This window comes from Chiloscyllium plagiosum, unplaced genomic scaffold (assembly GCF_037043375.1).
Source record: "Chiloscyllium plagiosum isolate Xiang-an unplaced genomic scaffold, Cpla_swu_hap1 HiC_scaffold_47, whole genome shotgun sequence".
Lineage (NCBI taxonomy): Eukaryota > Metazoa > Chordata > Chondrichthyes > Orectolobiformes > Hemiscylliidae > Chiloscyllium > Chiloscyllium plagiosum.
Window position 1 is genome coordinate 9,720,536 of NW_028270185.1, and position 26,852 is coordinate 9,747,387.

The window sequence follows — 26,852 nt, forward strand, 5'->3', positions numbered from 1 at the left end:
AAATGCAGTGTGTTCATCAGGCAATGTATGGCCTTAAACATCTTTGAGATTCTGCAAGGAAAAGAGGTGATAGATCCTGTTGTCTGGTCTCCTGAGCAAACTTTGAAAAAGTAACTTAGAGTGCCATATTGCAAAACTTAGTCATTAATTGACTGCAACAAAGTGTTGTTGAATCCACTCTATGCAAATTACTGTTTCTCGTCTTCTCAATCTATCTCCACAGATTTTAGTCTTCTGGTGGGTTAGCATATTTTTGTGTTGGCATGTGATAATTTCTATCATGATTTGTCATGGTTACAATGTTGACCAGGTCTTACTATTTCAAGTAAAACTCAAACATGATATGAGTGGCTTAGCATTGCAAACTAAGGAGCTCACTTTGGAGGAAAGTGATCTTATCTACTTTGGGCTTTTGAAAGGTGGGCGATGACTAGCGTTTTGCTGTTGGAATTAAATCTTTGCATGATTAATCTCATTATTTGTGAAGTTTTTTTGAACTGATTAACATTTTTAAGAAGGTCAGAAGTAAAAGGATGGGTAAATTTCATGGCATTGGCTGCTTTATTGGGAGTGTGGACTTAAATTTCATATTTGTCTTTAGTTAGTTGTGGATCAACTGGCAGGCAAATGATTGTCTGTTGTTTCCGCTGGTATCTGTTCTCCTTTCCCTCTTTTTAAATGTGTATGAAAGGAATCTCATAACAAGACCAGGTTATTTGTTACGGGAGGTTGTGAAAGATCCCCTTTTTTGCTTTGCTCAAGATGACGATGGACAGTGAGAGTGGAAACAGATTCTGAGAACTGAAAACTGTTAAATGTTACCATATCTTAAATCTTTAGGGGAGTGGTATGTTTGAGTGAGGTGAGGCATCACATTTTGGCAGAATGCTAAACAAATGTTGACAAGAACATCCCTTGCACACTTGAGGAATTAAGTGGCAGCATCCCATTAGGTGGTGATGTTTATGTTCAATTTTATCATTTATTGATGTCCATTTCAGTCAAGGTTATTAAGTATTCTTCTAGTAAATAGTGACATCATTGCAAATTGAATGTAAGCATTCTTATTCATGATTATGCAAGGGAGTTGAATTTACATCTGTGCACATAGTTGTAACTTGATTGTTCCTTGGAATGTTGCAGTCTAGTTCAATAGCTGATTGAGCTATTTTCATAGCACTAATGCAATTTGTACAAAAGTAATTAATTTGGGTAAGAATTTGTATTTTCAGCTCTTCTAAAATGTGTAGATCATGAAACTGTTTGAAGTTTCAATATTGTCCAAAACCTTATCTGTATTGGCATTGCTTCCCTTTCCATTGGTATTTGTCCATGTAACTATTGGGGGGAAAAAAGTTTTTAAGCATAGAATGAGAGAGCTTTTGCTTGTGGACCTTACTCCTTCCATATGGAATGTGTACCCTACCTTATTATGCATTTTATCTGAATGATTTCATCTGAAGTAAAAGCATAAAATTGGAACAGAAGTAGGTCATTTGGCCCCTCAGCCCTACTCCATTCAATAATCTTGAGGCTGATTAGTTTGTATTTAGAATACCACATACTCATCTTTTTTCCTTTTGATTGAATCTAACTTTTTTGATTGCGTCTAACGTTTTTTTTGATTGCCTTGCCTAATAAGAAAAGAATATATCTACCTTTGCCTTAATATTTAGTGGCCAATTCGATTACCTTTTGAGGCACAAACCATCAGAGAGAGAAATTCTCCTCTAAATCCTGAAATACACCTCCACTTTCAATGTTCAGGACCCACCTTCAAGAGGAAACATCCTTTTCTGTTGTGAGATTAAACTGGACGATTTTTGTTTTCATGTAGTTAATTTTAAGTTTGGATTTTCTGTCTAAAGTTCATAATTAACTTGTAAGTATTTCTGTAGCCATGGTGATCTCTCTTACAATAGTTTCAGAGCACTCTATAGGCAGCACAAATGGCTTTTTTGTTAACCTTGGCATATTTTATGACTTTGCGAGATAAATCATTATGCTTCAAGGGCTGTTGGAAATTTCTAGACTTGGGTTTCTTTTTAACCCTTACAGGGAACACACTCAGCTTAGAGGAAGAGACCTTTTATTTCGTTTTGGCCAGTTCCATGAAGCCTTTGGATAGCAATGGTTGTATAGAGCAGTGCTGCTGAGAATGTAGTAAAACTGGATTACTCTTGAGTAAGGAGTTAGTCTGTAACCAGAAGTGTTGGGATAAATCCCTGAAGAGGTTACAGAAGCTGATGACATTGGAGCTCAAGTATCTGATACATCCAGGAAGAAGCTAGTAGCATTTCCAGTCGAGGAGCTAAAGTCACAGCTGCCTTAACCCTGTCAAGATATTTTTGGGAGTATTGTGATTATACTTGGTTTTTAAAAGTTTTTGTAGGATGTGTTGTAAGTAAATAACTTGGTTGATTGTCTCATTTCTTTTGACTTCTGTTTTATTGTTAACAAAATCTGCAACATTGTGTTCTGTGTTTCAATGAGGGATCAACTCATTTAAATCCAAATCAGAACAAAATATGACCTATCAAGCTTGTTTTAGACTTTGGGTATGACTTATCCAGTAGTAACATCAGCTGGGATCATAACACCATTTTCATCTTTTTTAATGTCTGAAAAATGTGTTGCTGGAAAAGCGCAGCAGGTCAGGCAGCATCAAAGGAGAAGGAGAATCGACGTTTTGGGCGTAAGCCGTTCAGGAATGAGGAGGGTGTGCCAAGCAGGCTAAGATAAAAGGTAGGGAGGAGGGACTTGGGGGGAGGGTCGTTGGGAATGCGATAGGTGGAAGGAGGTTAAGGTGAGGGTGATAGGCCGGAGAGGGGGTGGGGGCGAAGAGGTCGGGAAGAAGATTGCAGGTCAAGCAGGCGGTGCTGAGTCTGAGGGTTGGGACTGAGAAAAGGTGGGGCGAGGGGAAATGAGGAAGCTGGAGAAATCTGCATTCATCCCTTGTGGTTGGAGGATTCCTAGGCGGAAGATGAGGCGCTCTTCCTCCAGGCGTCGTGTCGCCGTGGTCTGGCGGTGGAGGCGGCCAAGGACCTGCATGTCCTTGGCGGAGTGGGAGGGGGAGTTAAAGTGCTCAGCCACGGGGCGGTTGGGTTATCCTCTGGGACACCTGCACCAACCAACCCAACCGCCCCGTGGCTGAACACTTTAACTCCCCCTCCCAACCGCCAAGGACATGCAGGTCCTTGGCCTCCTCCATCGCCAGACCATGGCAACATGACGCCTGGAGGAAGAGCGCCTCATCTTCCGCTTAGGAACCCTCCAACCACAAGGGATGAATGCAGATTTCTCCAGCTTCCTCATTTCCCCTCCCCCCCACCTTTTCTCAGTCCCAACCCTCAGACTCAGCACCGCCTGCTTGACCTGCAATCTTCTTCCCGACCTCTTCGCCCCCACCCCCTCGCCGGCCTATCACCCTCACCTTAACCTCCTTCCACCTATCGCATTCCCAACGACCCTCCCCCAAGTCCCCCCTCCCTACCTTTTATCTTAGCCTGCTTGGCACACCCTCCTCATTCCTGAAGAAGGGCTTATGCCCAAAACGTCGATTCTCCTCCTTTGTTGCCTGACCTGCTGCGCTTTTCCAGCAACATATTTTTAAGCTCTGACCTCCAGTATCTGCAGTCCTCACTTTCTCCTTTTTTAACGTCTTGGACACTTCAATTAAATCACCCCTCATTTTTCTGAAGTCTAGTGGAAACATACTCCATATGTACAAGCTATCCTTATAAGACAGCAGATATTCCAGGTATCAGTAGTAAATCTTTCTGAACCTCTTGTCAGACATTTACTTTAAAGAAGGAGACCAAAGCTGCACACAATGTTTGAGCTGTAATCTCAATATTTTGTATAATTGAAGCATAGCATCTTACTTTATGTTAATCTTAAATTGTAATAAAGGATGGCATCCCATTAACCTTCATGCTTGTGCTGTACTAGCATACTGAAGTTTTCACTTGTGCACTCAAACACTTAAGTTCCTCTGCAGCTCAAAATTCCGCAGTTGTTCTCCATTTAAGTAATGGTCTGCTTTTTCATCTGTCCTTCCTAAGTGAACAACTACGCATTTTCCCCCTTTGCATTCATCTCCAGTTTTTCTTCCCTTAGATGACCTGTCTACCTGTTCATAAACCTCTATTTTTCATCTTCAGAACATAATATTCTATCCATCTTGGTGTCCTATAGAAGTTTAGCTACCATGCCTTTGGTTGCCTCATCTAAGTCACAAAAGGTTGAGGCTCCAGCATAGATCTCCGTGGGACTCCACTCATCAAATCCTGCCAGTTGTCAAAGATTCTTGCATATTTTGTTATGTGCCAAGCAGCCAATCTACCATCTCTGCTGTTGTTCCCCGCTACACTTTGAAATGTTATTTTCTATGATAACTTGTGGAATCATTATCAAATGCCTCCTTTAAATCCAAGTGTAATATGTTAACAGGCTTCCCTGTATCTACAGCAGGTTACTCCTTCAAAGAAGTCCAATAAATTGGTTTAAAAATGATTTCCTTTTGACATAGCCATGTTAACTCTTCCCAAATGCCAGTGCCTTTTATTTTTGAAGTGCCTAGCTGTGATCTCTTAAATTTTTTAACATCTTGCTTCATGATTGACATCAAGCAAACTGGCCAATAGTTTTCTATTTTCCTTAATAAACAAGCAGATTCATCCCTCTTTCCCAACCTTCAAAGTTGTATGGCTACGATTTGTCATGTGATTGGCTTCAGTGTCTGAAGTTTTATGCTTAATAGTATGCTCAGAGAATATTTTTATGCATTGTTTTAGCTCTATGGCAGAAATGCTGGATTTCTTAATAATTAAAAGCTAATTTAATTGTACAGTGAAGGAGGCTGGTTCACCGTATGAGCTGTTGGAGTGGAAAACTTCAATTTTCAGTTTTTTGCTAACATGATTACTGGTTTAATGCCAGATGTCTGGTGATCCCCAAGATGGGTGTTGGCCACTCCAGGAGTGCTGCTCCCCAAATGAATAATCAAAGCAATGTACAAATTTTAACCAGCAATAGAATTCTGGCGTCAGTCTCCAGGTCACTTTGAAAATATTTAGTGTCACATGGATTGAATGTGATCATATGGAACACGGTCCAAAATCCAAACTATAGTTGCACTTTCTCAAACCGATATCTCAGCACTTTGCTGATAAAAGCAGAGTGCTATACTGTTGTTGCCAACAGCCAAATTATTGACCTGATTAATCACAACTTTTTTTTAGTTGTTTGTTTTGGTGGATCTGTTAAATTATGGAACCAATGAATTACTTTTTTCAATATAATCTTGTTGATATTTGCAAAATTTCATCTCGAAATTTGCACATATTGCTTTTAGCTCTTAAAATTTTTAAGTTTAACGTTTTTTTAAGTCTAAAGATTATGCTGTTTGTGTTGCTGATCAGGTTATGACAATGCTGTGAGCTGATTGTTTGCTTCAAGTACAAAACCTATTTGAAGGTTGTGCATGTGCAATAATCTAGTCAGCATTTGTAACTCCTCCTACTTCATAAATAGTATAAGTTGTCTGAATTGGAAAGATTGTTCAATATCATGGTAGCCAGTACGAGACCTATAAATATTGCAGAACGTTACAGTATTATTGGAGCAACTTTCCTTCTGCTTCAAGTATTTCATTTTATTTTGATTTCTTCAAAGTTCTGTGGAGGAACAGCAATCCCATTTTCAGTCTTAAAGCTAACTATTTTAATCAGTTCATTTTCTTCTGAAATTGTGCACTGTCAGAATGGAAGGGAAAAACTAATCTGTGGCCATACTTCAGAAAACCTTTTGGAATTGAAAGCTGCATCTGGTTCTGAACCATTCTTGGTGTCCATAAACTTGTGTTGGTGTGAAGCACATTGTCACTGTCTAATTTGAATGCTGTAGAATCCTAGAGTGATTTCAGTGCAGGAGGTGGTTACTTAGTCTATCAAATCCTTGTCAACACTCTTTCACATAATCTTTCTTTCAGTCCTATTCTCTTCCTCTATCCTTGTACCATGCAAGGTTATTTGTTCAGGTGTCCTCGAATTTCCTTTTAAAATCTTTCTGTCTGCATTTTCTACAATTTCACCACTGTCATAGGCAGCAAGTTGCAGGTTATTACTGCTTGCTGGGTTTTTTTTGGGGAAACAAGGTTTCTTTCCCCCTCATCTGCATTTCATGTCCAAAACCTTAGATCAATATCCCTTGATCATTGTTACACATGGAAACTATTTTCTTTTGTCTACTTTTTTTTTATATAGACTTGTCAACCTTGCACATCTCTTGATTCTCTCAACATTCCTTGCTCCAAAAATAGCATCCAATTTGTTCAACTATGTCAATGCTGTGGCTTGAAGTGTATTTTGTCCTGGTGGTGAGCAGTATTAGAAGATAAAAAGTTTGTGAGGCTTTTTTTTAAGTTGGAGCAATAGAAGTATTGGAATGGATGTGGTTGAACTCTTACAGAACCAGGGTCTTTAATTTAGATTTCAGCAATTGCTCTGGCATCTTGAAGTGAGAGTGCATTTTCCATCTCAGGGTTACAGCTGAAACCTGGAATGTTCTCTCCAAATTGTCTTTTAATGTTCTTTTCTCCTTGATTTGAGATGTGCAGTTGAGGCTACCTGCTTGCTAAATTTGCCTTTTGCCAAACGTGTATTTATGGGATGTTAATATATTGGAAAAGTTAGTATTGGTTACTGTATCTATTATTGTTCCAAGTTCCTCATTCTTGTGTATTTTAACTAAAGTGTTTGAATTGTTTTAACATTGAGTAGTTTGACCAATCGAATTGCATCTGGAACAAAGCACCTTATCTTATTTTATTTGCCTTTAAAATAGGAGAGAAGTGGGGGTCTGTGCTACCTTAATGTATTTTGAGGAGGTCTGACCTGGTTCATAACACAGCCTAACTTGGTAGTATAGCTAAGGGTCCTTATCCCTGGAGTCCGGAAGCATTCTGATCAATTTTCTCTCATCCATCCTCAAGACCACCAGAATAGGTGCAGTCTTTAAAGCCTTGGTGAGGCCATTCCTGATGAAGGGCTTTTGCCCAAAACGTCGATTTTCCCTGCTTCTCGGATGCTGCCTGGCCTGCTGTGCTTTTCCAGCACCACTCTAATCTGGACTCTGATCTCCAGCATCTGCAGTCCTCACTTTTGCCATTTTTCTTTATAAACCTAGTCCGTATTTCTGACTTGTGTTGTACTTAGTTTGTGTTTGCATTTGCTGATTGCTGCCACCCATCTAATTATACACGGGACATGCTTAAACTGCAGTGTGTAGTGGTCTGAGTTATTTTGTGGTAGCTCCCAGCCTCATTCCTGATGAAGGGCTTTTGCCTGAAATGTAGATTTTTTTTTCCCTGTTCTTCCGATGCTGCCTGACCTGCTGTGCTTTTTCAGTACCACACTGTTGACTCTAATCTCCAGTATCCGCAGTACTCCCTTTCACCTTATTTTGCGGTAGTGTAACCTTTACCAGTGGAGGATGAAGTAGATCTGAGGAAGAAAAATGTTGCTGTATTGGAATGAATGATATTGTTTTTTTAACTGAATGGAAAGCCAAGACTTGTTATTTTGGTTTTCACAACCTGGGATTGTCTGAAAGCATTTTACAGTTAATGAAGTACTTCTAAAACTATAGTCAGTGTTGTACCACTGCTATTATGACCTGAACTTTAAAGTATGTGCATAATTCATTTCATGTAGTAATAGAGCTGAGTATATATGATTTTGATAGGAGACATTGAGAGAGCAAGTATTATGTCCTGTTCTATTGTCATCCCTGAAGTTTAATATTGTACAAATTTACCAGTCCTCAACACTATGTTCTGGTAAGTGTGCTATGAATGTAGATTCCTATGTTACTAAAGCTTCTGCATATTTTTCTTTCAGAAACCCAAGCCCAAACCTCGACCTTCTATTTCAAGGAGTACTTGGGAAAGCAATTATTTTGGAGTGCCTCTGGCTTCTGTGGTAACACTGGAAAAGCCTATTCCTGTCTTCATCGAGAAATGCATAGAATTTATTGATTCTAATGGTAAGACAACAGTTCAGATAGTATCTTGTCTCCGATTCATTCAGATAAAACAACCTGCGAATATTTGCACATGCACCAATCTTGTATTTGATCAACTTGACTGAAACAGGTTTTGTTCATGAATCAGGGACTGGATTTTCACAGCATAACTGAAGACATTCTCCTGATTCTTGAGCAAATTTTGAGTTGGTTTTTGGGATATAAAACAAGCATTTGGAAAAGCTAGTGCAGGCCCTTTTAAACAATGATAAAAAGTTTACGTTGTTTGAATAGAAGTATCTAAGGTAAAATAATAGTTTCCATTTTTGCCTAGAGGATTATAGGATTAGTTATGAACAGAAGATATTGATAGTTCGTGATATTTCAGTTTTTTTTTTCACGGATTCTTTTCAGAGCATTGGTTGTGAAGGTTTTTTCATCTTGATCATACCATGTCTGACTCCAGTACTCAATAGGAGGGATCTGACTGCAATGGAAACATTTGTGGCATAAATGTATTTGTGTAAAATCTTAGATCTTTATGCTGTCTTTAATATAAATTATCTGCTTAGGAGATTGATGATCCAATGTAACCCTAGTAATGAAGGTCATGCAAACCATCATGGCTGTGTTGTTGTAACAGAAAACATGAACTTCGTGCAAAGACTTAGATTGGAAAAAGATTTGGAGGCTGGTATCTTGCACATTTGTCTCATTCCCATTCCCATTCTCAAAAATTGCTGTTTTCATTCTTGGACAGTAAGGTAATAAACGTGGAGTGGACCAATGGAAGAGAAGTTAACGCAAGGAGTTAAAGGTGTCGACATATATCAGGCATTTGTGTGACAGAGAATGAGAGACTTTTCAGTTTTTAAACCATTTTCTCCATTTAGCCCGTAAGTGTTCTGTTCTGTTCTGTTCTGTGTAAACAGCACTATGGACTCTGCTTTAGAGTGGAATAACGGACCAGTGGTTATTTATTTAATGAGTCTACACTATGAAGTCTGTAATTGAGAATCCACAATAGAATGCACTGGATTGAAAACAGCTAAGCATCTAACTATGTAACTTGTCACAGGATCTTAAGTGGAATATTTAAAATTGATCAGTGAAGGCAGGGTTTAAGCAGGTACAGCTTATCTTGTTTTGTGAACTGGAAAGAAACCACCAAATGTCAGGCAGGTAATAAAAACAAGGGATTTACTTCTGTAGTTTTGAACATATCTGCTTTCATTTGATGCTTATTTATCTATTTGAATTGAATATTGAAAATTGAATTGAATAATAGAAATGCTAGGTGTGATATTAATTGGGGGGGGGAGGAGGAGGAGGAGGAGGAGAAAGTAGCTAAGTGTGTACCTTCTACATACCTCCGGTTTCAGTTGTGTCTCAATGTTGGCATCTCCTGTGCGAGCAATGTCTCCAGTCTGCATTCAATTACGCTGCCGGATACAGGAAAAGGGATATGAAATTGTAAAATGTCAATTTGTGAATTATTTTATCCTGCTGGATGCTGTATAATTAGGTGAAATTCAACAACTGTCATTTCACACTTGCGATTAGCTTTGGACAAATACAAATTGGATGTCCTTCCACAAATTCTTTTGACAATTTTAAAAAATATTTTGTTTGAATTGGAGACTGCGTTTGAAACTTTGAGCTTCTAATAAGTTAGTGCAGTGTAACAAATTAGAGTGAAAATCATTTTAATTTATTTTGGGCAAATGAACCAAAGTGAGTGGTTGCATAGTTAGCCATTCTCATTTGTTCAAGAAGCCTTTCACATTTGACCTATTCTTGAAACTTGACAAGCATGTTGTTGCAGTGCAAATAACTAGAAATCCAGTGTGCTGGATGTTCAACATGCTGCTTTGGCTTCACTTGCAACAGCCTTTAAACAGCCTGCTTCATTTTTCATGCTCTTACCTCTTTGAGAAAATACCTTTTCTTATTTCCTGCCAATTGAAGAATTGGCATTATTGTTAATCTTTCAAATGGAGGACCTGTAAAGATAATTAATTACAGTAGAAACAGTGACACAAGTACTTTGTCTTTCTGCACATTGTCTGTATGTGTCCTGACCAACCATAGACGTTGTCGGAAAATACAAGCTGTGATTGCAATCAGCAAGTAGCAGTGAACAGCCCTAATCGTTTTTAAATGCTCCTAGCAGTGTATAAGCTCTGACGTTTGCATTCTGTGCTAATAGTTGGATTTGAATTCCTTATCTTCCCTTGTTTTGTACTCCCCAAATATTTTGACTTTTGCTTGGATTACAATTGTACAAGTTACCTCTTGTTTCTTGTCCAAGTCACATTTCAATGGAGACTGCCTCTGGGGCACTGAGGCCAGTTCTAACATTCCAACTGTAACAGACCAAAACAGATCACATATTGAACCTGGCACCTTGTTTCTTATATAGAGTCTTTACATGCTGCCAAACAAACCAGCAGGGATGCTGACAGAGAATATTTTTCTTCAGCTAATATTCTCATTGGAAAGTATCCATTCATTTCTCAGAATGCTGCCTGATTGTGGCTCATTTCGCTTTTCAAAGGATTAAAGTAGCAGCACAAACATAAATGTGGCTTTGTGCCATTGAATTTATTTTAAAATCTAATCAGTTTCTGCTGGTGGCGGGGTTAACCCTTCAGGAAATGCTTTTTGCGATCTTAATTCATCACCAAATTGCTGCTAGGTTAGTTCTAGATCTGTAGCCAGCTGTGCTCTGCTGTTTGGCTTAAATGGTATCACCAGATGTGTCTCCAAGTTGCCCACAATTTAATTTAAATCTAGTATAAATGTTTTGTGCATGGCTTCCATTATGCTGAACTGAAATAACAAGAGCATTGCCTAGTTTTCAGTCAATGCATTGCATAGAAAATAATGAATATTGGGAAGCAATTTAAAGCCTGGTCATCTCTTCAAGGGATTTGAATGCCATTGTAAATTACAGAACAAAATCTTACTGTTTCGTCATCTGGCTTTTAGATCTGTGGTGCCAGTTAATCATGGTAAATAAAATGCCATGATTTATAATTTACTTATACCCAATAACAGTTCCTTCCTCCTGTCCGAGCCATTCAAAGCAATGTTTTGCTGTGTTTTATTTATCAATCCTATGCTACTGCACATAATTTCAGTCTTCCCCATGTCTGTTTTGCCATTAAGACAAAAAGGCAAGTATAGGCCATTCAGTTTAGAGTCTGCTTCACCAAACAATGCAATCATGGCTGATCTGATGATCCTCAACCTCACTTGCCTACCTTCTCTTCAACCCTCCCCCACCCCCATAACCCTTGATTCCCTTGCTGATTTTAAAAAATCTGTCTCAGCCTTGAATGTATTTAATAACTCAGCCACAACTGCCCTCTCTGGTAAAGATTTCAACAGATTTGCTACCCTCTGACAAAAGAGATTCCTCCTCATCTCTGTCTTAAATGTATGTCCCTTATGCAATTTATGCCCTCTAGTCTGAAACTTTGCCACAAGGAGAATTTACTTTTCCCCATCTACCTTGTAAAGTCCCCTAAGAATCCTGTATTTTAACTAAGTTTACTTCTCATACTTCAATATTTCAATGTGTACAGACCTAATCTATTCCAGCCTCTCCCCAAAAGATAGTCCCTCATACCTGGTACCAGCCTTCTCTGGATTGCTTCCAGTGCCAGTATATTTTTCCTTAGATAAGGGACACAAAATGTGTCTGAGTTTTCGAGCTGTGATCTGATCAGTGCCTTGCATAATTTTAGTAAAACCTCCCCTATCTTTATATTCCATTTCTTCTAAAATGTAGGCCAACATTCCATTTCCATTCCCATCCCACTGAACATGAATGTTAGTTTTTTGTGATTCATGGACAAAACTCTCATCTCTCTTTAGCTTTCTGCAATATTTAACAATTTAAATAATATTAAGTTGCTGTCTTCCTGCCAGGTGCGTAACCTCCATTTTTCCACTTTATATACCATATGCCAAGTTTTTGCCTACTCACTGCAGATTGTGTCATCCTTACCTTTACTTCTCACGTTTTAGTGTCATCTGCAATCTTGGCTATATTACATTCACTTTCCTCGTCCAAGTTATTACTGTATGTTGTAAATAATTGTAGTTCCAGTACTGATCCCTGTGGCACTTCACTAGTTGCAGGTCTCCATCCTGAAAATGTCCCTTATTCTAGTTCTATGTTCTATTAGTTAGCCAATGCTCTGCACATGTTAAATATTAATACCATGGACTCTTCTCTTTATTATGTAGCCTAACACGTGGTGCATTATGAAATGCCTTCTCAAATTCAAATTACTGCATCCACTGACCCCTTTATCAACCCTGCTTGTTACCCCTTCAGAACTCTAGTAGATTTGACAGGTATGGCTTTGCCTTCATGAAGCCATGCTGACTCTGCTTGATCATATTACATATTTCTAAATGCTTTGCTATTACATCCTTCCTAGACTTTAATATTTTCTCAGTAACACAAGTTGAGGTAACTGGTCAGTAGTTACATGGTTTTTGTTCCCTTCCCTTTTGAAATGAAAGTGTTATTGGCAGTTTTCCAGTCTTCTAGGACTTCTCCAGTATCAGTATCTAAGGAGTCCTGGAAAATGTACTACCAGGGGATCCACTATCTTTGTAGCTGCTTCCTTTAACATCCTAGGATATATCCAATCAGGTCCAGGGAGCTTGTTGGTCTTTAGCCCCATTACTTTTTCTGTAATGATAGGTATTGTATTTATTTCCTGTCTTTTCATTGTCCCTTGAATATTTAGGAATTTTCCACTGTTTTAGTGTCTTCCACTAAAGACTGGTATAATGTGTTTATTTAACCACTCTGCCATTTCCTCCCTCTGGTATCTTCCCAGTCTGTCCCTTTGAGCATCTTGTCTTGGATATTTGAATATGTTGTTTAATAATTAGTGAGTAACATGGCTTATATGACATGAGTTTTAGGTCGTTCAATGAAAAGTTGTAAAACAAATTGGTGTCAGCATTATTGTAACTTTTTCATAAAAATAAATGAGACAAATACCAAGTAATCTGCTTTAATACCAAAACCATTGTATTAATCCTCACTTAAAGCTGTTTTTTAAATTTTTAAGGACTAATTTTGGCAAAACATCAAGATTTGTTTTTGGGAGAGTTGCTAAAATCCAAAGTCTTTGTGCATAGTACATTGCTCATAACAGGGTAATTCACTATTTGGGTGTGTCACAAGGACTACACGTAATTGGGAATTTAGGTATTCTCATTAGATTTAACACAAGGCCAGAGGAGCTGAACACTCATGGCTCTGAGGTAAGGTTTACTGCATTATCAGTTTGGAATGTCTTCTGGTTTCCTATTGAGAGCTGGGCTTTTGTGCCAGGACTGAGTGTTTGTTTGTATCGGCCCCAGCTTTCTGCTTGATTGATGTGGCTGCTCAATAGTACTTAACTCAAATGGCCATTAAAATCATTTAGTGTTGAGTTTATAAGAAAAACAATTAATTTCCAGAAAATTCTATTACAAGCTAGGATAATATTTAATCAAATGTCCTGTTTGTAGTTTTTCAAATTAGCTTTTACAGTTTATATTTTACAAAACATTTTTGCTTCTGGTTCTCCTCAAGACCAGACAACCAGGAGTAAAATGCTTGAGTGTGTTCTACTCTGGTATTTTCTGTAAAGCCATGTAATATTTGTTGATCTCATATCACAGAGAAGGTTGCCTCCAGGCTACATTCTTTTCCATCTTGTTGGAAAGCCTCATTCTAAGATCTTCTAATCTGGCATTGAATACTTCACATCTCTCAGTCAATATATTTCTTCCTTCTTTTGAAGTCCTTCATTTTGATCACAGTATGTGCACGCGCTCTTACCCTGTTCAGATTGTCCTTTGGGCTGTTGTGCCTTTATTCCCTGCAAAGTTTCTTTCTTATGACTCAAAATCAGTTGGTACGAAACGCCATAGAGAAACACGAATGAAATCTGATCCAGTTCTTGCTGAATGCAGGAAGTGATGGATTAGAAAGGAAATCTCCATTTACAGTTTGCTTAACCTGAGTAACCTAAAACCTTCACTTCAGGAGGTCTTTTGACTCCATCTACAATTCTGCTAATTTTCCTCCTCCAACTTTGTTACGCTACCAAGGAAAAGTAGTTGAAAAAATAAGTTTAAGCAAGCTGGCTTTCATTTCTCCCACTTAAGCATTTTGAATTAAGCATCAAATGTCAAGTGCCATTATTTTTGACAGCAGTCTGTAAATTCAAAAGGATGACTTTGAGGAAAGACCAGTTGAGACAGTATAATTAGTATTCAGTTCTAAACTTTATACAATGTTTATTTGAAAACTTAATTAATGTACTGTAGTATTATTCCATCTGCTATTCTCCACATTAACTGTGAACTATAACCTCTGTCAGTGGTAGTGTGGGAGAGCGTTATGTTTTTTGACTGCTTGGCTGTCTGTTCATACAGTGTCATTAATCATCATTTTTGTTCAAAGTGCTCAGTATTTTCCACTGAAATTGGCAGGTATTTGATTTGAATATTTTCTTGGTATTGAGTTCTGCTTTAAGCCTTCAGCCAACTATTTCACCCAAAAATGGATTGTTACCTCTGAAAGCATTCACTAGTTGGTAAATTAATGGCCAGCATATTAATGTGACAAAGATGTCTTCATAGTATAAGTGTTGCATATATGGATCTGCTTTCGTGTTAGCAAGTCTGCTCCATACGAAACACTATGAACTGGGTCAAGCCTCTACTAGAAGTGGTTCTTGTATGTAAATAGAATATTCTGTGAACAGGCATCTACCTTCTCAAATAAAATATTGTCATCCATATCATTCCATATGCCATTTATTTTTGTTAATTTATATTGAGCTTCTTATTCAGATCGTTGACTGCATTAGGCTGAGAAACTCTTACTGTATAAGCTTTAGTTTGTGTAGAATGACAAGTCATAGAGATGTGCAGCATGGAAACAGACCCTTCGGTCTAGCTCATGTTCAGACACAGTATAGTTTTACCCTTTTTCTCATTATTCCCGGCCCTGGAGGGAGAGAGAACAATCACCCATGTGCAAAGAGACAGGAGTTTAGTCTTCTCTGGAAGAGCAGTTTCTCAATGAACTATATAGTCATTTTGCAGGGAGGCGCATCCAGATAAGGCAACATACATATTAATTGGATGATTGTTACAATTGTGTATCAATAGCAGAGACCAAGCCATTTAATGTTATACAATCAATGTTCTTAACCTTGTTAACTAGATTCATATAATGGATATTTTTCCCCTTGTTAGCTGACCTTGCATACTGAATGCTTCCAATATTAAATTACTCTACATAATGACTGCTTTTCCACCTTGTTAACCCATTACCCTTGCCTCCAGCACCCCATTGTTAACTGTAAGTTCTTATCTGATCTGAATCATGCTCTACTGAACCTCTTGTTTCACAATACTCAGAACATAACACTTTCCCTGCCTGCTTATATCCTGTACACATTGTCAAGTTGAACCACCTTGTTACATTATTAATACTCAGTTTTGTATTAGTCAAAGGCAATTGGGAAAATCTCTGCAATGTTTTTACTTGAATAGAATGAACCAAGTAAATCTTAAATTCAAACCTTGCTCATCTCTTTATGGGTTTTTGTTGGAGGTTCAAAACTTGGCAGATAGAAAGCAGTGTAGGAAAATGTGAAATTATGGACTTTGGCAACAGAAATGGAAGAACTGAATATTACTTTAATAGGGGCGTACTGCACGAAACTACAATACATCCAGATTGGTGATCCTTGTTGAATCTGAAAGTGCTGCCATCCAAGTTCCAAAGGCAGTCGGATCCCACTGCATGATACACACGCACTCCTACATACCCATGCATACCGCCCCCCTCCTGTATGCACACGCATACATCCCCCGCACATTCTCCAACACTTGCATCCTCTTACACACACCCCATCACACACATTTAATGAAGCTCTTGCTCACACTCATGTATATTTTATTTATATAGATGTGTATTACACACTCTACCACATGCACTCACCCACACACTCACATGCACACTCAATCTGTCACTCCTACATGCATACACACATAAGCTTATGGGGTGAATTTGTTTTTCCAGAATTGCATTTTATTTTGCTCAAAAATTGCATGAACCCTTGTAAAACTGTAAAGTTATACAGACATTTGTCACTCTGACACAGACTTCACACCTATTGTTTAAAAACCTGAGCTAACTTAATGTAATTTAAAAGCAGCTCTGGGGTTTACATATCAAAGAACAGAAACCAGCATATCCCATCATAAAAGATGAAAGTTTTAACCTAAGATTATTTATAGTATCACATCTCCATGACACTGGACTCCTTTGGCTATAAATTCTGTGAGCATGATCTTATTCTCCACAACCACCCGTTAGAGGTCATGATTTGGAGATGCCTATGTTTGTCTGGGGTGTACAAAGTATAAAAATCACACAACACCAGGTTATAGTCCAACAGGTTTAATTGGAAGAGCTAGCTTTTGGAGCGCTGCTCCTTCATCAGGTGGTTGTGGAGTATAAGATTGTAAGATACAGAATTTATATATACTCCACAACCACCCGATGGAGGAGCAGCACTGCAAAAGCTAATACTTCCAAATAAACCTGTTGGACTATAACCTGATGTGTGTTTTTTAACTTTATTTCCCCTTATGGGAGAGTTTAGGACCAGACAATATAATCTCCAAGTAAGGGGTCAGCTATTTAAGTCTGATAAGAGGGATATTTTTCTGAGGGTGGTGAATCTTTGGAATTTTTTGCAGCAGAGAACTGTCAAGGCTAAGTTATTCAGTAATTTCAGTAAGGGAATCAAGAGTTATGGGGGAAAGGCACGAAAGTGGAGCTGAGGATTATCTGATCACCCATGATCTCTCTGAATGGTGGAATAGATGTGATGGACCAAATTCTCCCTCTGCTCCTATGTTTAATGGTTGTGTCCATGTTCTCAGGCTAAACAGATAAATGAAAACAGGTTCCTCCTTCTGTATGATACCCAGTGTTCGCATACTCTGTATATCCCTGTGTATAGTTCAGTTAAGGACAAGGTCATTGCCACTATGGTCAACAAAGGAGGTTGAGAGTTACTGGAGGGTTGCTACTTGTGAAATTGAATCCTACCTTGAAGTATATGTTCAGCATTTGAATTGTCAATTATGAGGGTCACATCTTTGAAACTCCATTTACTGGTCTTTGGCGTCTCTTAAATTTACATGCTCTGTTGCATGGCCTTAAAACTCCTGATTGACCTGCTGGTACCGTGTATTCTTGTCCTGGCTTGATCTCACTCAAAGCTATGTTAATATAAATTTGAGACAAATAATAAAAAGGAAGATTCATTTACAGGTATGGTAGAATTTTGTCAAATGTGGCAAGACATAGAAAGGCAAAGATCATGCAGGAGAGCAGTGAGATTGGAGAGACTAATGAAGAGGAAAAAATTAGGTTGTCTAGTTTCCCTCAAAGAATGAAATGAAAGGCTAATCCAACTTTGGTATGTTAATTGTGAGACATGAGTAGATGTAATTGTATTCACTTGGCGGGCAACCATCATATCTAGGATTAAGTTAAAGGCGAATCTGAACAATTTAAGATTGCAGTCCCTGGAATTTAGAAGCTTGTGGGAGGTATGATTTGATCAAGGTTAGGAAGAGGAAAGGGTAGGATCTATTGACCTAAACTGTTTGCTAGTTGGGCAGTCCAGGCATTATTGGGCATAGCCCAAAAATAAATCTAAATTTTTGGGAGTGAAATTAAGAAACATCTGCACATAACAGATGTTAGAAGAATGCAACTCTTTTCAAATTGCGCTTAATGCTATATCAGTAGGTAGTTTTAACTCTGATGGATTTTTATAATCCAAGTGCTGAGGAATATCCTAAAAAGGTGGATAGCTGGAGTTGGGTTGCAGGTTGGCCAAGAATTGTGGGATCAAATCAAGGGGCCAAAAGTTTTTACTCTTGTTCCTGTGGTAGGTCAGTGATTCATCAAAAGTTTGAAATTTGAACTTTTGCTTTCTGTACTTATAATTTCCTGAAAGTATGAATTTGCATTTACAGAGCTTTTGTTTTGCGGTAATGGGACATCTTGAAGTGTTCGAAGACTTTTGATTAGGCATAACTGTTCTAGAAATTTAAAAAGGGGGTCCTCAAGGGTAGTAATAACTGGATTACTCCCAGTGCTACGAGCTAGTGAGGGCAGGAATAGGAGGATAGAGCAGATGAATGCATGGCTGAGGAGCTGGTGTAAGGGAGAAGGATTCACATTTTTGGATAATTGCAATCTCTTTTGGGGTAGAAGTGACCTGTACAAGAAGGACGGATTGCACCTAAAGTGGAAGGGGACTAATATACTGGTAGGGAAACTTGCTAGAACTGCTTGGGAGAATTTAAACTAGTAAGGTGGGGGGGTGGGACCCAGGGAGATGGTGAGGAAAGAGATCAATCTGAGACGGGTACAGTTGCGAACAGAAGTGAGTCAAACAGTCTGGGCAGGCAGGGACAAGGTAGGACTAATAAATTAAACTGTGTTTATTCCAATGCAAGGGGCCTAACGGAGAAGGCAGATGAACTCGGCATGGTTAGGAACATGGGACTGGGATATCATAGCAAGGGATAGAAAGGGAGGCACGAGAGGAGGGGGAGCGGCATTTTTGATCAGGGATAGCAATACAGCCGTGCTGAGGGAGGATATGCCCGGAAATACATCCAGGGAAGTTATTTGGGTGGAACTGAGAAATAAGTGGGATTGTATTATAGAACCCCCCCCCCCCCCCCACAATAGTCAGAGGGAAATTGAGAAACAAATTTGTAAGGACATCTCAGCTATCTGTAAGAATAATAGGGTGGTTATGATAGGGGATTTTAACTTTCCAAACATCGACTGGGACTTCTATAGTGTTAAAAGTTTAGATGGAGAGGAATTTCTTAAGAGTGTACAAGACCATTTTCTGATTCAGTATGTGGATGTACCTACTAGAGAGAATGCAAAACTTGACCTACTCTTGGGAAATAAGGCAGGGCAGGTGAATGAGGTGTCAGTGGGGGAGCACTTTGGGGCCAGCGACCATAATTCTATTCGTTTTAAAATAGTGATGGAAAAGGATAGACTAGATCTAAAAGTTGACATTCTAAATTGGAGAAAGGCCAATTTTGACGGTATTAGGCAAGAACTTTCAAAAGCTGATTGGAGGCAGATGTTTGCAGGTAAAGGGATGGCTGGAAAATGGGAAGCCTTCAGAAATGAGATCACAAGAATCCAGAGAAAGTATATTCCTGTCAGGCTGAAAGGGAAGGCTGGTAGGTATGGGGAATGCTGGAAGACTAAAGAAATTGAGAGTTTGGTTAAGGAAAAGAAGGAAGCATATGTAAGGTATAGACAGGATAGATCGAGTGAATCCTTAGAAGAGTATAAAGGTAGTAGGAGTATACTTAAGAGGGAAATCAGGAGGGCAAAACGGGGACATGAGATAGCTTTGGCAAATAGAATTAAGGAGAGTCCAAAGGGTTTTTACAAATATATTAAGGACAAAAGGGTAACTAGGGAGAAAATAGGGCCCCTCAAAGATCAGCAAGGTGGCTTTTGTGGATCCACAGAAAATGGGGGAGATACTAAATGAATATTTTGCATCAGTATTTACTGTGGAAAAGGATATGGAAGATATAGACTGTAGGGAAATAGATGGTGACATCTTGCAAAATGTCCAGATTACAGAGGAGGAAGTGCTGGATGTCTTGAAATGCATAAAAGTGGAAAAATCCCCAGGACCTGATCAGGTGTACCCGAGAACTCTGGGAAGCTAGAGAAGTGATTGCTGGGCCTCTTGCTGAGATATTTGTATCATTGATAGTCACAGGTGAGGTGCCGGAAAACTAGTGGTGCCACTGTTTAAGAAGGGCGGTAAAGACAAGCCAGGGAACTATAGACCGGTGAGCCTGACCTGGGTGGTGGGCAAGTTGTTGGAGGGAATCCTGAGGGACAAGATGTACATGTATTTGGAAAGGCAAGGATTGATTCGGGATAGTCAACATGGCTTTGTGCGTGGGAAATCATGTCTCACAAACTTGATTGAGTTTTTTGATGAAGTAACAAAGAAGATTGAGTGCAGAGCAGTAGATGTGATCTGTATGGACTTCAGTAAGGCGTTCGACAAGGTTCCCCCACAGAAGATTGATTAGCAAGGTTCGATCTCGTGGAATACCGGGAGAACTAGCCATTTGGATACAGAACTGGAGGAGAAAGTGAGGTCTGCCGATGCTGGAGATCAGAGCTGAAAATGTGTTGCTGGAAAAGCGCAGCAAGTCAGGCAGCATCCAGGGAACAGGAGAATCGACGTTTCGGGCATAAGCCCTTCTTTAGGAATGAACTGGCTCAAAGGTAGAAGACAGAGGGTGGTGGTGGAGGGTTGTTTTTCAGACTGGAGGCCTGTGACCAGTGGAGTGCCACAAGAATCGGTGCTGGGTCCTCTACTTTTTGTCACTTACATAAATGATTTGGATGCAAGCATAAGAGGTACAGTTAGTAAGTTTGCAGATGACACCAAAATTGGAGGTGTAGTGGACAGCGAAGAGGGTTACCTCCGATTACAACAGGATCTTGACCAGATGAGCCAATAAGCTGAGAAGTGGCAGATAAATGCGAGGTGCTGCATTTTTGGGAAAGCAAATCTTAGCAGGACTTCTACACTTAATAGTATTGTCCTAGGGAGTGTTGCTGAACAAAGAGGCCTTGTAGTGCAGGTTCATAGCTCCTTGAAAGTGGAGTTGTAGGTAGATAGCATAGTGAAGGCGGCGTTTGGTATGCTTTCCTTTATTGGTCAGGGTATTGAGTACAGGAGTTGGTAGATCATGTTGTGGTTTCCCGGACATTGGTTAGGCCACTGTTGGAATATTGCGTGCAATTCTGGTCTTCCTATTGGAAAGATGTTGTGAAACTGAAACGGTTCAGAAAAGGTTGACAAGGATGTTGCCAGGGTTGGAGGATCTGAGCTACAGGGAGCGGCTGCACAGGCTGGGGCTGTTTTCCCTGGAGTGTTGGAGGCTGAGGGGTGACCTTTATAGAAGTTTACAAAATTATGAGGAGCATGGATTGGATAAATAGGCAAAGTCTTTTCTCTGGAGTGGGGGAGTCCAGAACTAGAGGGCATAGGTTTAGGGTGAGAGGGGAAAGATATAAAAGAGACCGAAGGGGCAACTTTTTCACACACAGGGTGGTACGTGTATGGAATGAGCTGCCAGAGGAAGTGGTGGAGGCTAGTACAATTGCAACATTTAAAAAGGCATTAGGATGGGTATATGAATAGGAAGGGTTTGGAGGTATATGGGCCGGGTGCTGGCAGGCGGGACTAGATTGGGTTGGGAGATCTGGTCGGCATGGGCGGGTTGGACCGAAGGGTTTGTTTCCATGCTGTACATCTCTATGACTCAATGACTCTAAGTAACGTCAACAAGTTTGCTGTGAAGACCCAGCAAGGAGCTGATTTGCATACTAGCACGGAGCTTTGCCAGATCAGAGGGGTGGCTGAAAATGTGTTGCTGGAAAAGCGCAGGAAGAAGGGCTTATGCCTGAAACGTCGATTCTCCTGTTCCTTGGATGCTGCCTGACCTGCTACGCTTTTCCAGCAACACATTTTCAGCTCTGATCTCCAGCATCTGCAGTCCTCACTTTCTCCTCGAAGTTCAGAGGGGTCACCTTGGGCCTGTGACTAATGGTATTCTTATGCTTAGGGTCAAATGATTAAACATTACTATGTGGTAGTGACACTGCTGGCCATTTGTTTATGTAAAGAGTGAACTGCCTTGAACCATTCATGATCCTTACTCTGTATGGTTTTTGATAGCTGCTGACACAGGCATTGAAAAACCACTCCCTGTGCTTTTGGTGAAGTTTGACTGAATGGTCCTAGAAAGATGCAGGATAATGGGAAAAACAAGATATTGACTGTCTGGGAGTATTGGCCTCCCAATGAGGTGGCATAAGCTTTAGGCTGTCTCTTCTCATTTGTGCATACTGAAAATGCATTTTGTGGAAAATGATGTGATGAGCGTGCCTATCTTATCAAATGTGAAGTGAGAGGGACTTTACGCTTACCCTCTGTGTAATCTGAGTTGCCTTAATTGCTTCCAGTGTTGTACTTGTGACTCTGCAGCAATTATAAACAATGATTGCTTACACTTTTGCAGGTATACTTTACTACTCATTCATTAGATGTAGACTTGAATTGCAATGTTATTTTTGAATGAGACACCGATGGCTAGCAGTTTTATCCTGTGGACTATATAATTAGTCTGTGTATTCACCATAAGTTAATTTGAAAAGTGTCTTTTAATCTTTTTTTTTCCCCCACCCACCATCCCATGGTGCTGAGAGGATACCTTTCTTAGAAGTGGAGGAGCAAGAGGCTTTGTGCAGAAGATAGCTCAATATCATTACCTGTAACTCATGACTGTCGTTTGATTTCTGAGCACAAGTGTTGTGATGAGACAAATTTTAACAAGTCTTCAATGCAAAATATAAAAAATTGTTAATGGCGTGCCCTCACCGCAGGAATTTATTTCCCGTTTAAATCCTTAGCTCCAGCGGTTTGATGTAGTTGAATAAAGAAAGCTTTTCATAAACAAACTCCATTCATTCTAATGTGTTAAGCTATGTTATTGAGCCTACCCTGTCTATTGACAGACAGACTTGGGATGTTTCTGATGTACACTCTGTTCAACATTGTAACACCAAAACCACCACCCCCCACCAAGTTAGTTAATCGCAATAATGATGTCACCATTCATTAAATATCCAGATATATTCCAAAGTATACTATCTGAGCAAAAATTCACAACAGATCTGTGAAGTGTTAGATTCTGAAACCAAACCTGAGAAGAAGAGATTTCTGTTCATTCTGCTACACTTTCATTCCCCACAAAGGTCTTTTTAAAAATTAATCTTAATTAAAAATTAATATATCTGATGTCAACATTTGTACTGGAAAGGGAAATTCAAATGCTGCATAATCTGCCCACCAAACTGCACATGCTGCCCCAGTGGGAAATTGCTTACTCACGGTGTGTCTTTTACAGTAAGTCTCTGTCAGAGTGAGACATGCAGTGGAGTGGCAATAGTTAAAGATGAACTACCTGGCACTAATTTTGCTTGAGAAAACTTCCAATATCATAAAGAATATGCAGGAAATCATGATTGGTCAAAATGTCCATTTGTTTGTTTCATTTCGTCCTCAACCTCTGATAGAAAAGGCAGCCAAACAAGCTGTTCCTTTCTTTCTATCCAGTCACTTAAAAACATTAAGGACAGCATATTAGTTGGGCCTTGTGGCCCTGCAGATACCTTTCCACCTCAGATTTGACCACATTGATAAATTTGTGCATGTTGTATTGCTTACGTTCTAACACAGTTCCTTTCACTCACTACTTCTGCACCCTTTATCTGATACACAGGTAGGAGTTGAATTAAGCCTTATGTCTATACATCAGAACTCATTATAAATGTTTTGCATTTAGACACAGTCATCCACACAGCAAAATCCAGATCTCTAGTCACAAAGAGTTAAGTTTTTTTTCCCACTAGTGAGGAAAAACTTAATACATGTTTAATGTAACATGTCAAACATGCCTGTGAGGAGGCCTGGGGCAAAGCAAGTTCCCTGCATTGTGCTGGGAATAATGGAGAGAGATGTTGGAGAGCAACAAATGCAAATCCAGTCAATAGGTACTTGCAGATTGGAAATATTAGCATTCAGAATGCCCAGAAGAGAGAATTTTTATGCGTGCATGTGTAACTAACTGGCAAAGTAATATTATATCTCCTGTGTTTGGCCTCCAACTCGACTTAGGCAGCACTCTGGGAACTTATAGGAGGTAAGTAGTTTTGTGCAATTTTCATCAGTCTCTAAGCAGTAACGTGCTTCATAAGCTTAAGTTTTTCTTTGGTTCTCACCGACAGCTCCCTTTTCATATGGAGGCAAATCTGAAAAAGTGCTTTCATTATTGATTCTATTCTTCCCCAGGCAGCATCCAGTTTTATGATGAACCAGTAATGTTTAAGGTGAAGTTTATTGGATGCAGAATTGGATACGGAGTAGGTTTCAAATCTGGTGCAGATTGGGTAATGACACTGTAGTCATCTACAAAGTGTATCTCATGTATGTCTCTGGTAGTCAGTTTAGTTTTGGTAGTTATGGCTGAGATTAGAGTTTATTATCTAATATCAGTGGTTTTAAAAGTATTGTTGTCAGCAAAAATTCCCTTCCCAAAGAGCCCTTCAGTTTGATTTATGGTTTATATGCCAAGTACTGCTGGACATGCATTATCTTTATATTATCAAGTAGGGTGATGGATAGACCAAAAGATGGGTGCAGATGTAGGCCATTTGATTTTATTGAGGCCGCTCTGCCATTCCGTGCTCTCCTATATGATCTGTTGATGATTAACTCCACTTTTCTGCCTTATTCCCATAACCCTTGATTTCCTTAGTGATTAAAAATCTATCTATCTCAGCCTAGAATATACGAACTGACAGCCTCGACAATGGTCTGTTACAATGAATTCCACAAATTGACTACTCTCAAAATCCTCCTCATCTCGGACTTAAGTGGATAACCTCTTACTCTGAAATTATGCCCTCAGACTGTCCCACAAGGGAAAACAAGGTCCAGAATCTGCACAGCTACCTGTCAGGCCCCCATAAATATTATATGTTTAACTAAGGTTTCTTCTCCATCATTGAGCTTTCAATGAGTACAAGTTCAACCTCCCCTTGTAAGAAATTTCCTCTAAATCCAGAAATAATTTTGAAAACTTCTCCCAGAATGCCTCCAATGCCAGTATATCTTTCCTGTAGTCACAGAGCATAGGCTGTCCAATTAGTCTGCCTGATGGGGGAGGTGTTAATTGATAAAAGCAGAATGCTGATCTTTAGGATTCTGAGTGTAAGTTGATATAAGATGCAATGTAAGACTTAAAAACTGATGCTCAAGAAGTGACTTGTGAGTAGTTTGAGAATTACTGTTTTCATCCACCATTAGAATGGTTAATCAGAATTGAGAGCTCCAAGTGAGGAAAATCTCTCACTTCTTTTATCATGTGTATTGACAAGTTGAGTTATGGGAGACGAAGTATAATATGGATATTTGTGAGGTTATCCACTTTGGTAGAGTGTGTTTAGAGGAGGTTCACAAGAATGGTCCCAGGAATGAAAAGCTTAAATGGGGAACTTTTGAGGACTCTGGGTTTATACTGTATGGAGATTGGAAGGTGAGAGGGCATCTAATTGAAACATACAGAACACTGAATGGCCTGGACCAAGTAGATGTTGGGATGATGCCTCCATTGGTTGGAAAGACTAGGACCTGAGGGCATATCCTTAGAGTAAAGAGAAGACCTTTTAGAATGGTAATAAGGAGAAACTTCTTCAGCGAGCAAATGGTGAATCTGTGGAATTCATTGCCACAGAAGGCTGTGGAGGCCAGGTCATTGAGTATATTTAAGATTGAGATAAATAGATTCTTGAGTATCGAGGGGATCAAGGGTTATAGGCAGAAAGTGGGAGAATGTGGTTAAGAAATTTATCAGCCATGATTAAATGGCGGGGCAGACTCATTGGGCTGAATGAATTAATTTCTGCTCCTATGTCTTATGGTCTTAGCATCTTTTCCCCAGTGTAAGGGATTCCAAAACTATAGGGTGTAGGTTTAAGGTTAGAGGAGAAAGATTTAACAGGAACCGGAGGGGCAATGTTTTCATGCAGGGAATGTTGCATTTCTGAAATGAGCTGCCAAAGGAGATGGTGGAGGTTAGTTCCATTACAACATTTAAAAGGGATCTGGATGGGTACGTGAGTAGGAAGGGCTTAGAGGGATATGGGCCAAATCCTGGCAAATGGGACTAGGTCAGATTAGGATGTCTGGTTTGCTCAGGTGAGTTGGACTGAAGGGTCTTTGCTCTGTGGATGTATGACTCTCAGAAGTTAAATATATCTCTCAGGCGAAAGGGATCCAAGGACATGGGATGAAAATGGGAACAGACTGATGAGTTGGCTGATCAGCTATGATCATATTGAATGGCAGGATGGTTGAAGCACTGCTATTGTGCTCTCCTGGAACTTGATTTCTGAATTTTATGCCTTCCAGATTGGCTGCTGAGTTTCCCTTCTCTGTGTCAACAGACTGAGACGGAAGAAATGGATGGGGGTCACTGTGTGAAAAATTAGTCTGGGACAGGCTTGACGAACTTGCCTGTTTACTTTTCCTATCTGTCCCATCATATGTTTGTGTACTGATGACTCCTGTCCCTTTCAGCATCATACATTGCTTTTTCAACATCCATTTATGAGGTACATGAATACCCATTTACTGTGTATTTTAAATATGTCCCCATTTAGTTTCATTTATTGTTTTATTTTCTATCTATTTTACTTGTTTGTTGAGCTGACTCCTCTGAATCTATTGTCACTCAAGGTTCAGAATATGTTTAGATTACATTCCCTACAGTATGGAAACAGGCCGTTAAGCCCAACAAGTCCACACCGACCCTCCGAAGAGTAATGCACCCAGACCCATTCCCCTATCCTATACTTACTCCTGATTAATACACCTAATGCTATAGGCAATTTAGCATGGCCAATTCACCTGACCTGCACATCTTCAGTTTGTGGGAGGAAACTGAGCACCTGGAGGAAACCCACGCAGACACTGGGAGAATGTGCAAACTCCAGACAGTCGCCTGAGGCTGGAATCAAACCCAGGTCCCTCGCACTGAGGCAGCAATGCTAACCACTGAGCCACCGTACT

General features: G+C 39.6%; 1 protein-coding gene across 1 annotated transcript in view; it reads left to right on the forward strand.

Moving 5' to 3' along the window:
- Positions 1-26,852, forward strand: part of arhgap35a (Rho GTPase activating protein 35a) — a 142,149-nt gene that overhangs the window by 78,571 nt on the left and 36,726 nt on the right. The window contains exon 4 of the mRNA XM_043680876.2: positions 7,902-8,046. Coding sequence (XP_043536811.1) covers positions 7,902-8,046 — 145 coding nt within the window. The remainder of the gene's footprint in view (positions 1-7,901; positions 8,047-26,852) is intronic.